We start from the raw sequence: 12,650 nt of genomic DNA, 5'->3' as shown, positions 1-12,650 counted from the left end.
ACATTAGGATTGTAATAGAGCACTTGCTTTCTGTCTGGAATGGTCTTTAACTCTTAGAAGGTCCACCCAGATTTATTTCTTTTGATCTCAAGCCTAGATTTGCTGCAGCCAAACAAACCCTTTCTCAATACTTAGCAAATTGAATCATCTGTTTTGTTCAAACATGTCTAACACTAGATGGGCATGTTAAAGCTTATAATATAAGAGCTATGGCTGTGTTGGTTGCTCTTATTTATACATTTTTTTATACTACATAATTAACATAAGCTACCAAAGCAGTTTACACAAGATCATCCATAATATAAAGCACCATAAAAACAACTCAAACATCGTTGTAAAATCATTAAATAGCTTAAATGATTTCCCTTCACCTCAACACAAGCACTAAATAACAGTCTGCACTGCCATTATGCATAAGAATATGCATATGGGATATGGGAACATAGGGATATGGGATAAGGGATATGGGAACATAGAATTCCATAGAGAATATTTGCAAGGCTGTAAACTCAACATCACTCCACACATTCGCATCTAATGGTTTGGATTCTGGCTCCTGATTCAACAGTAGGCTTAGTTATTTGTCCTTTAGTGTCTGAGGGCTAGGATTCAACTCCATTTCCTCTAAGACATGTTTTTTTTTGTTTTGCTTTGTCTAACATAAAAGGGGCTTTGTCTCACTGAAAATATGCTCTTCTGTCTGTTGGTAGTTTGGTTAATATCCTCCTTTTACGTTGGACAACCCTTAGTGAGGAATTCCCACTTGTGCTTGGCTATGGAGAAAACTGTTTACCATCAGTAACGGGAGTTATCTGAGACAGGATAATCAGCCGCACATGCCCTCCTCCTTCCTCTTTTGGAAGGTGGGTTATAAGCTTTTATATAAGATTGAAGAGGTATGCATGGCAGCAGCTATATGGGAAAGCCTACACATGCTCTGGAAATTCTTCTAAGTCCTGCACTTGTGTGATGGATTGTACTGCTGTCTGTAGAGAACAGATGTGAAGAGGTAAGTAGCTTAGTTTTATAAATTGTTCTGAAGGGGTATTTTGTTTAGAAGGCAGGTTGCCATGTCTTTAGCCTTCTCAGTGTAATTATTTCTTATGCGTCTGAGAAGTCATGAAGTAATAGATAAGTCAATAAAACATTTTATTTCTTTGATACGTTATTTTCACAATACCCCATACTATAAATGCTAATTTGAGATTCTTATGAAGTTGCAAGAATTGAGCGATTGTTTTAATGCTTCAATATATTTCACTATACTCTCTTAAAAAAAAAATCTACAAGATTTCAGAGGATAGATAATAAACATAAGAAATTTAGTGCCATTGTGGAATTTATGTATTTGAATTATATTCTGCTTTTTGACACTTGAATGTGGATAACTTTCAGGTACTGTAGGTATGGCTATTCTTTCCTGCAGATTATAATCCAGTTAAATATGTAATATAAAATTTGTATTGTGTAGCAGAACACAAGCCACACGCTCTTAAAATGGGTAGTCTCTTACATGTACTCCTGGGGGAATTCTGTGCAAAAAAAATTAAAAATTCTGCAACCTGAGTATCCCTGCTCACTGTCTCTCTTACATGATATCAGACATATGCTTTCTCTCACATGCCATCTGTCACACATGTTCTGTCTCCCCACATACAACTCTCTCTCACCCCCCCCCCCCCCCCCCCCCCCCCCCCCCCCCCCCCATACAGACTCCCTACCCACTGGCTCACAACAAACACAAGGGCTCAAACATACACTTTCAGGGCCAGGGCCTCTTCTTTAGCCCCTCTCTTTTCCCCTTCCCCCTTTCTTTCTTTCTCCCTTCTCCCTTCTCTCTTTCTCTGTCCCCCTTCCCCTCTGTTCCTCTCCCTTCTCTCTCTTCTCCGCCTTGTTTGCTTACCTCGAGCCGCTGGTGCTGTGCTGCGATGCCCCCACTCTCCATGCACCACCTGACTTCCCCTCCCTTCTCTCTTTCTCCCCCTCCCTCTTCTCCTCTTCTCTTCCCCCTTCTTTCTCTTCCCCCTTCCCTCTCACCTCTGTTCCCCTCCCTTCTCTCTTTCCCTCTTCTCCTCCTTGCTGCTTGCTCCTCGAGCCGCTGGTGCCGTGCTGCGATGCGATGCCTCCACTCTTCGTGCGCCACCTGACGTCGCTGTCCGTGCGAGGCATGCTTCCAGGTTTTTTTCAATCCTTTTCCGGCGCGGGAGGGAATCTGTGCGGCATGCTTCCGGGGTTTTTTTTTATCCTTTTACTGCGCGGGAGGAAATCTGCGAAGGAGGAATTCTGCGCAAATTCTGCATTCCACAGTAATGCAGAATTCCCCCAGGAGTAAACTTATATGCCTTCCTTTAAGTAGGTAACTGTTCCAAACTTTTGCCAGTTTCCATATGGTCAAAAAGATCTAGAAAAATGTGCTTAGAATAAAACCGTACCATTGTAGCTATATTGTTGTAAATGTTGATTAGTTTGCACACATTTTGTAATATGCAATCAGCTACTTTAGTATAAGCCCTCTTTATTCTCATCATTTTCTAAACTCATTTGTAGGGATTTTATAATCAGTGGCAGAAGTGTGGACAGTTTATGCTGGAATCCATTGCACATAATTTAACATGGGACCCCACAGGTAAGGGAATAGAATTTTATTTTTTAAGTTAAAATGTTTTATTTAAGTGGGAAGGAGATAGGAGACATAGGCATCTGATATATTAAGATTCCAACTATATCTTGTGAAGAAAGTTTAGTTTTAGTGATTCTGCTTCTAGTAAGTAGCTGAGCTGTCTTGTAGACTTATGTAACTCTTCAAATGATGCAGACTGCCTCCACTCATAAAATTTAGAACAGCAAATTTTGAAACTTTGTTTTCTGGCTAAAAGTGCTCCATTTTCAAGTTGTAAATTTTTTGTGTGACTTGAACATTGATCTTGGAAAATGGTACTGGAAGTTGAAGAACTGAGATCTGTGCTATGCTGCTAGTACTGTTGAATGTTGGAAGAGTGGAACTTTTATGTAGGTTTGTAGAAGTATAAAATGCTTATCTGAAGGGTAGAAATTACTATACTATGCAGATTGCTTTTGTGTTTAAGTTTTCATCTGTAACTATAAATAGAGCTTGAAAAATTAAGTAAACATTTTTGTAATGTTCTAGTTGTAGGTTTTAAAGTAGTAATTTCTGTAATGGGCAATGACCCCATACTGATATATACAGCCTGTGAGGGAATTGATATATTCTGCATGCTTAGTTTCAATATCTAGGTTGTTATAATAGGATTAGAAAAGAGGAATGTTTGTCAGTTTATTGGGATGAGGTCCAGTAGAAACCTACTTAATGTTGCTGCAGCTGTTTTTAGTTAAAAAGTTCAAAGCTTTTCTGTTGGATATGGCATGTACATAGTCCATCAGTTTTGTCAACTTTGTAAGTCATTTTGCAAAATTTGAACTAAAATTTTCAAAATCTAATTTCCTAGCATGTAGCAGACTCAGGACCAATGGGTATAGTATGCTCCTGATAGCAGTTGGAGACTGAGTCAGATTTCAATCTGTCAGCAGTACATATACCCGTGCACGAGGCTTTGCTCTCCAGTTTTTTCTGTCTCCACAGCACAGCGTTAGAAAACAGTCTCCACAGCACAGCGTTAGAAAACCAAACTCCAAATTTAAAGAAGAAACAAAACCTTACCTCCAAAACGAGCCCCGTTCTCCTGTGGTGATACCTAAGGGTCCCACCCCCAGTTGAGATTTCCTGAGGTGATTTCCGAGATCCCTCAGAAGTAAGCCTCGGTCCCAGCGTGGACTTAGCCCCAAGGAAAGGGAGCGGCTGAGAGGCAGCCTCGGTCCGGTAGCCGACCTGGCTTAGATTTAGCCCCTGAAAAGGGAGAGGCAGCAGGTGCAGAACAGAGCACGGCGGTGAAGGTAATTCCCTCTCCCCCCGCAGTCAGAGACTGCCCGAGAGGACTGGGAAGCGCCGAGACAAGGTAAGGTAGAAAACTTTCTCTAAGTCTCCGAGGCTCGGACAACCACACAGATCATCCCTCCGGCGTCTGTACAGTTGGGTTGAGCAGCCCCGTCTGGGCTAGACCTCGATCTGGCAAGAGGGTCTTCCCATGTGGAGACCCCCTGAGGGGGCCACCATCTTACCACATGGTCGCCCGCCCCCCCCCTCCCCCCCCCCCCCCCCCCCCCCCCCCCGGTTGCCACATCCTCTGCACAACTGAGCCGTGTGCACAGCGGCCAGCCGGGCGCATAAAGTACTTGTGCGCATAGCGGTGTGCCGTGCGCACATTGGGGCCGGGTACACAGCGGCAAGCTTAAGGGTGCCGAGCGCACAGCCACACGCGCATCTTCCACTCCTACATGCACAACGTAGGCGCACCCAGAGCGCATAACCAGGCCTCCCGGCACGCGCACCTATACAGGATACATGAGCAAATCATGGCACCGCCGTCCAAGACAGCTAAAGGTCAAGTCCTTTGTCCGGCATGCCACCTGAGAGTGGCGCAGCCCGAGGTGACTTCTGCCCTGTGCCTGCTATGCGAATAAGCTCGGGGGGAACAGAGACAAGGTCCCCCTCAGCCTGTAGAGGACTCTGGATCTACCAGCGAGACTACCCCGGACCTTTCTATTCCCGACTCGGCCCCTCCACAGTGGGGGCCCTCGGGAAGCGCCGTCGGACCCAATGCAGTCCCAGGCAACTTCACCTGGGTGGGATTATTCGCTGAGCTGCAATCCTACATCCACACACAGACAGGGCCACCAGCAGCACAACCACAACCCCCTCCAGTGGTCCAGAACCTCCCAGGCCCCTCCCGGCCTTCACTAGATGAGCCTCCCCTGGAGAAATACCTCCCCTTAGGGGACACAGATGACTCGGAGAAGGAATCAGAACCCTTGGAAGAGGGGGAAATCCCTCCAGGAACGGAATTGTATCGAACTATGATGTGCTTCTTTCCAAAAGACGAATTATCAGATCTCGTAGCCACGAGTCTGAAGGCATTGGCCATCCCGGTCACATGCAACACAGCAGAGTCCAAGGCGAGCCCCTTCCTGGCCGGGCTTCACCAGACCTCACGCCATTTTCCTACACTTCAGGTTGTACAACAACTGATCGACCTGGAATGGGACACTCCAGAGGTCACCTTTAAGGGAGGGCGAGCCCAAGAAGCTCTTTACCCCCCTGGACCCCGCAACGAAGGAACTCCTGAGGTTTCCCAAGTTTGATGCTCTTGTCTGCGCCACCACAAAATGCACTACCATACCAGTCGAGGGAGGAGCTTCACTCAAGGATGCCAATGACAGACAGCAGGAATCCATCTTCAAGCAGTCTTACGATGTATCAGCTGTGACCTTACAGATCGCTGCCTGCTGCGCCCTGGTATCACGCGCCTGCTTGGCTATGGCCAGGGATCAACTACGCCAATCGAGGCATTAGACCCGGCAATATCATTCCTGACGGATGCGACCTCAGACCTGGTACGCACCTCAGCCAGGAGCCTCTCGTCCATAGTGGCAGCCAGAAGACAGCTATGGCTCCGAAGCTGGTCAGCTGACGCGACCTCTAAGACTAGGCTCACGAGAATGCCTTTTAAAGGAACACTACTGTTCAGAAACGAACTGGACAAATTAGCCGACAAATGGGGCGAGTCCCCAGTACCCCGTCTGCTGGAGGACAGAAACAAGAGGAACCAACGCCCATCTCCCCGGGCACCCAAGGGCAGAGGATCCCAGTGTTTTAGACTATACAAAAACACTTACCAAGCCCCTCGCCCTGCCGGCAGGGGACAGTCCTTTCAGAACAGACACAACAAAAGAGGAGCCAGCCCGGGACCAGGCCTCAGCCGCAACATGCAGTGAGAATCAGCAGACTCATCTACAGGAAGAGATTATAGGGGGCAGACTCTCCCTATTTTACCAAAGATGGGTCGAAATAATGTCTGACAATTGGGTCCTATCCATCATCTGAGAAGGATACTACCTGGAATTCCACAGCATTCCCCCGGACAAGTTTGTGATTTCTCCGTGCCACGACCCCTCCAAGAGGAAAGCAGTGGAAACCACACTATCAAAACTCCTTGCCCTAAAGGCAATAACACCGGTGCCCACGCACCAACAAAATTCTGGGCACTATTCCATCTACTTCATCGTGCCCAAGAAAGAGGGAACATTTCGGCTTATGCTGGACCTCAAGATTGTCAATCGCTACCTGAAGGGTACCCCGCTTCCACATGGAAACCCTGCATTCGGTTATAAGGCAGTACAACCGGGAGAATTCCTGACCTCCCTGGATCTGTCAGAAGCCACGTACCGATCCATCGCCGTTTCCTACGCTTCGATTTTGGGCCATCACTGCCAGTTCCAGGCCCTACTCTTTGGGCTAGCTACAGCTCCCCGAACGTTCACCAAGATCATGGTGGTAGTAGCGGCGATACTGAGGAAAGAAGGAATCCTTGTGCATCCATACCTGGACGATTGGCTGATCAGAGCAAAATCGCCAGAGGAAAGCCATCAAGCAACCACCAGAGTCGAGGAACTACTGCAAAGCCTCAGGTGGGTCGTTAACACACCCAAGAGCCACCTGCAGCCTTCCCAATCCCTAGAGTACCTGGAAGTCCGGTTCGACATCAAATGGAACAAAGCCACCCTTCCCCCTTCAAGGAGAAGGAGATTGATGGAACAACTACGAACGTTATTGAACTCCACTTTCCCCACGACATGGGACTATCTCCAAGTCCTTCGACTCATGGCATCAACCATAGAAGTCATCCCGTAGGCAAGGGCCCACATGTGGCCCTTACAACATTCCCTACTGTCACGGTGGAACCGGATGTCTCAAAACTACTCCGCACCCCTCCGGGAACCGGCAAAGGTTCGGAACCAGCTACAATGGTGGCTACAAGAAGACCATCTGAGCGAGGGAACAAGCCTATCCCCACTGGAATGGACCTTGCTCACCACGGTGGGGATGGGGAACCCACTGCCAGGAGCTAACGGCTCAAGTGCAATGGGACAAAGAAGAGTCGGCTTCGAACATAAACCGACTGGAAGCCCGAGCAGTCAGACTAGTCTGCCTACGGTTCAGTCACAGACTCCGGGGCAAATCAGTCAGTCATGTCAGACAACGCCATAACAGTGGCCTATATCAACTGCCAGGGGGGAACGAGAAGCCAGCAGGTGTCTCTGGAAATAGAGCCCCTAATGACGTGGGCAGAATTAAACCTACAAGAGATATCAGTCGCTCACATCGCGGGAAAAGACATTGTCACAGTAGACTACCTCAGCAGAGAGTCTGGATCCAGGGGAATGGACTCTGTCTACAGCAGCCTTCCAGCAGATAGTAAACCACTGGGGAACCCCAGCCATGGATTTTCTGGCAACCGGGTCCAACACCCGGGTTCCCAAGTTCTTCAGCCGAAGACGGGAACCGCTGTCCAGGGAATAGACGCCCTCATCCACCAGACCTGGCCACAGGAGGACCTACTGTACGCCTTCCCTCCATGGCCACTACTGGGCAGAATAATCCGCAAGATAGAACACCACAGAAGGCTGCTACTTCTAGTGGCCCCGGACTGGCCAAGAAGACTGTGGTACGCGGACATGCGAAGACTTCTAGCTGGGAACCCTCTACGCCTACCTCCACACAGGGATCTACTCCAGCAAGGACCGATCCTCCACGCAGACCCAACAAGATTCTCGCTTATGATCTGGCCATTGAGAGATCTCTCCTGAAAAAGAGTGGATACTCAGGACCAGTGATTGACACACTGCTCCGAGCGCGCAAGTTCTCCACCTCCTTAACATTTATACGAGTATGGAGAATATTCAAAGCCTGGTGTGAGGACTGCGACATCCTTTCACAGACAGTCAAAATCCCAATGATCCTGGAATTTCTGCAGGATGGCGTGAACAAAGGGTTGTCCCTCAACTCCATCAAGGTGCAACTGGCCGCCCTGGCCAGCTTCAGACCCAGGTTGGACGGCACCAGCCTTAACGGCCCACCCAGACGTCTCCCGCTTCTTAAAAGGGGTCAAGCACATTCGGCCACATCTGAAGTGGCCGATACCCCTATGGAATCTCAATCTAGTGTTAGACTTACTAGCGGGAGCTTCGTTCAGACCAGCTCTAGGTCTGTCCCTACAGCTCCTGACCTTGAAGATGGCGTTCCTCGTGGCAATCTGCTCAGCCCGTCGAATCTCTGAACTTCAAGTACTATCATGCCGGGAGCCGTCACGCCGGGATCCATGCAGCTGTGCACTGTACCCTCCTTCCTGCCAAAGGTGGTTTCTCACTTCCATCTAAACCAAACCATCTCGCTGCCATCTCCAGACTAGCATAAGGACTCGGAAGACTCACGCCGCCTTCACCATCTGAATGTCGGCAGACTCCTAGTCCGATACCTGGAAAGATCGGAACCTGTACAAAAGCAAGGGGAAGCAGCCTTGTGGGCAATCATAGCCCGCTGGATCAAAGTAGTAATCAAAGCGGCCTATGTAGAGGCAGGTAAGCCTCCACCTCTACAAGTCAAGGCCCATTCCACAAGGGCCCAGGCAGTGTCCTGGGCAGAAACCAAGATGCTGTCACCCACAGAGATCTGACGGGCGGCAACTTGGTCCTCCATCCACATCTTCTCGAGATTCTATCGCCTGGATGTTCAGGCCAAGGAGGATACAGCATTTGCAAGGGCATTACTAAATAGGCCACGGGCAGCCTCCCACCTGGTTCGGGAGTAGCTTTTGTACATCCCATTGGTCCTGAGTCCATCTGCTACATGCTAGGAAATGTAGAAATTACTTACCTGATAATTTCATTTTCCTTAGTGTAGACAGATGGACTCAGCACCCCATGGCTGCCTCGCAATCAAGAATCCTCGGGGGAACCTCCCCCCCGAGTGCAACACAAGCACGGGTAAGCCAATCCTTATCTCTAGTTCAGACACCCATATTACCAGGTGTCGGCGCTTCTTGGTTGAGTGCCCTGGCAGTCTCTAGCTAGAAACCACGTCAACCAATCCGAGTACTCACGTTACTCAAAATTATCCAAACACACATATATCCATAATTGCTTTTCGAGGAGAAAACTGGAGAGCAAAGCCTCGTGCACGGGTATATGTAGTGCTGACTTCAGATTGAAATCTGACTCAATCTCCAACTGCTGTCAGGAGCACATTATGCCCATTGGTCCTGAGTCCATCTGTTTACAGTAAGGAAAATGAAATTATTAGGTAAGTAATTTCTACAATTTTACATACCAGAAAAGCCCTGTTATCCAACACTCAACTATCTGCAGTGCTGAGGCAACCTGCATCTTGCCCAGGGATTCGGTAAGGAGAAATGACTGCAGGGAAGGGGTTGGTTTAGGGAGGAGAGTAGCTTTGCTCTGCTTTATGCTGAATTCTGACCGCTCAAACATAATGCTTTCATCTCCTGTTCCCTGCAATGTGCTGCCTGGAGTAGGAAGCAGAGGGCTCTCAGATAATCTGATATCAGCACCTTGCATGCTTTATCTATAGGGTTTTACTGGTTTTTAAAAGCAAGCATATTCTCTGTCAGCAAAGGCCTCATTTATTCTCCGAGGACAAGCAGGATGGTAGTCCCAATACATGGATGACATTAGATGGAGCCTCAACAAGGAAAACTTACGTCAAAGGTGAGATCCGTAAAACTTTGACTCACCACACTGGGCATGCCCAGTATGCCCTATACCATGAGTCCACGTGGGGTTTCTCTTCAGTCTCTCTTTCCGTGGTGTTGCAGCATCGTGGTTGGTGAGCTCACTTTTGGCCTTTATGGCTATTTTGGAAAACTTGCCATTTTCTGCTTGATTGTATTTTTTTTCGCCTGCGCTCTCCAGGTGTCTCTCGGTCCTTCCCCTAGTGTTCCTAGTCAGGGTTTTTGTTTGTCGGTAAGTTTCCTTTCGCGGTTGATTCTCTATGGCAGCGGTGCTTCGGTGCTCGTCGCCATAGATTTTGACCTTGCTTCCCATTTATTTCATCTTGTCATGGTTTCGTCTGGTTACAGGTGTTGTCCTTTGTGCCCGAGGACTATATCCATCACGGACCCCCATGATATGTGTCCTCTGCCTGGAAGCATTGCATGACGTCCGGGGTTGCCGCAAATGTGCTTAAATGACCCCGAAGGGATGTCTTTAGCTCGATAAGATGGAGCAACTCTTTGGGCTAGAGAAGACTGAGCATTAACGTCGAACGACCACAGAGCCGCACCAGTGGACAGGGAGCAATCAAAATTGGCGGGATCATCTGTGCCGTTGGCAGCTAAGGGTGCCAGAGACCAGCCACCGTTGAGTTCCTCCAGGCCGAGGATGTCTGGATCTTCATCACCCTCGGCAGTGGGGAAAGACCATGCCGAGCATCGAGGGAAGCCGAAGAAGCATCTGCATTGATCCCCGTCGATGCACAATGCCAGGTATAGAGATGCACCAGCTCATGCTATCAAACCTCCAAAGCGACCCTGTGGCAAAGAGCGCTAGTCCTCCATTGGTGCAGGGGGTTTGCAGTGGTCTCCAGGGTCCTGATGCCAGTCACCTATCTTCCTCTTGGTTCGGAAGAGAATGGCCAACCTTCCTTCTTCCCAGTCTGTGTTGGTATCAGCAGTGTTTGAGGAGGAGCTTGAATGGCGAGTTTAACTGGCGGTCGAGCAGGCAATGCAGGTCATCAGTCCCGTGGCACCGATGAAGCCGGCACCATCTGTCTTAGAGCTGCTGTTGGAGAAGCTCTGTGTGCTCACAGTCTGTCTTAGAGAAGTGTTGGTTCCCGGGCTGGCACCGGTGCCTGTTGGGGGCACCACAGCCTCCCCCTGCCAATACAGTGGTGGTTCCTGGTTCCTGGTTGAGACGTGAGTCCTGCAGCCCCCCATTCAACTCCACCGGTGCTTGTACCTCCATCCCTTGCAGCTCTCAGTGAGGATGAGGGTCCCTATAACGCCTAGGGGGATGTCACCATGGAGTCCTCCTCCGATGACACTGAGGGTTTCCTCTCAGAACTTTCTCCTCCAGAAGAGCAAAGCAAATCTCCACCTGAGAACTTAACCTTCGTAGGATTTGTGAGGGCGATGGCGGATGCTATCCCATTTCAGTTACTGGCAGAGGAGGACTCCAGGCACAACATGCTTGAAATCCTCCAGTTCGTGAAGCCTCCTAAGGAGATCGTGGTGGTCCCAGAACTTGATATCTTTAAGGAGTTACTGCTGAGGATATGGGAACACCCCTCTCACAGTGCCTCCTGTGAATAAGAAGGCTGATGGGGTTTACCTTGTCCAGAAGATTCCTGGGTTCAGTAAGCAGTAGCTTCCCCATCATTCTGTGGTGGCTGAATCTGCTCTCAAGAGAGCAGATTCAGCCACCACAGAAGGAAGGCTTACAGAGCGATGGACATTCTTGGAGGAGAGGTTTTTCAGGGAGCTATGCTCATTGCCCATATAGCTTCTTAATAACTCTACATGAGCCAGTACTTGTGAGATATCTGGAGGCAGCTGCAGCAGCAGGACACCCAAATGTCGCTGGTGTATAAGGGCCTGGACTGCAGGGAAACATGAACTACAAGCATCCTACGATGTTTTTGAGACAGAATGGAGGGTCTTTTGAAGTGGGAATTGGCGCCCACAGAATGGCTTGGCTGCGAGCCTAGGATCTCTAACCAGAGGTACAGGAAAGACTCACTGATGTGCTGTGTACTGGGGAGAATCTCTTTGGTGATAGGGTGAGGGATGCAGTAGCCCAGCTCCAGGACCACCATGAAACCCTCCAACAATTCGCTGCCAGCACTCCTGACCTATCGTCCCATGTCTGGGGGTGATGGGATCCGCCAGTCAGGACAGGTTGTGGTTCTTTGCGAACCAATGGCTCAGTATAACCTTACACCAGTGAATTCTTTCCATTGTCTGTCAAAGCTACCGATTCAACCTATTGGGTGTCTAACCAAATTGCCCTCTAAGCCTGTTTTGGGGGCCAGTAGCACATCAGGAGGTGGTACTAATGGAGCTCTCTTCCCTCTTAACGGCCAGAGCGGTCGAGCCTGTTCCACCAGGGCAAAGAGAGCGGAGGTTTTACTCCAGGTACTTCCTGATTACAAAGAAAACATGACTCCATCCCATCCTAGAACTAAGTGCCTTGAATAGATTTATCAAAAAAGAAAAGCTCATTTCACTGAGCACCTTGATCCCACTTTTGCAAAAAGAGTACTGGCTATGCTCCCTCAATCTGAAGGACATGTAAACACATGGAAATCTTCCCAAGTCACCGGAAGTACCTCAGATTCACGGTGGGGAAAACAGCACTTTCAGTATCGAGTGTTGTCATTCGGGCTGATGTCAGCCCCATGGGTCTTCACAAAATGCCTGCCCATGATAGCGACACACTTCCACAGTGTGGGGATACATGTTTTCCCTTAACTCGATGATTGGCTGGTCAAGAGCATATCTCAAGACAATGGCCGTCAGGTTCATGTGCTTGACCATCCAGGTGTTTGGAGTCAGGGTTCCTCATCAACTAAGCGAAGGCCCATCTCATTCCGTCACTTCAATTGGCCTTTCTGCCTAGTCAAAGGGCCATCACTTTGACTACAGTCGTGGCAGAGATTCAGCAAAGCCAGCAGGTGTCAGCATGGCACATGTTGAGGTTTTTAGGCCATATGGCCACAGCCA

General features: G+C 48.8%; 1 protein-coding gene across 3 annotated transcripts in view; it reads left to right on the top strand.

The window, feature by feature from the left end:
* Nucleotides 1–12,650, top strand: part of DMXL1 (Dmx like 1) — a 692,618-nt gene that overhangs the window by 96,253 nt on the left and 583,715 nt on the right. For all 3 annotated transcript variants that reach the window (XM_029570948.1, XM_029570967.1, XM_029570958.1), the window contains exon 4: nucleotides 2,548–2,626. In XM_029570948.1, the coding sequence (XP_029426808.1) occupies nucleotides 2,548–2,626 (79 nt within the window). The remainder of the gene's footprint in view (nucleotides 1–2,547; nucleotides 2,627–12,650) is intronic.

The sequence above is a fragment of the Rhinatrema bivittatum genome, chromosome 1, assembly GCF_901001135.1.
Source record: "Rhinatrema bivittatum chromosome 1, aRhiBiv1.1, whole genome shotgun sequence".
NCBI classification, from domain to species: Eukaryota; Metazoa; Chordata; class Amphibia; order Gymnophiona; family Rhinatrematidae; genus Rhinatrema; species Rhinatrema bivittatum.
The sequence above is the reverse complement of the archived record's forward strand: the minus strand, read 5'-3'. Positions and strand labels throughout refer to the sequence as shown.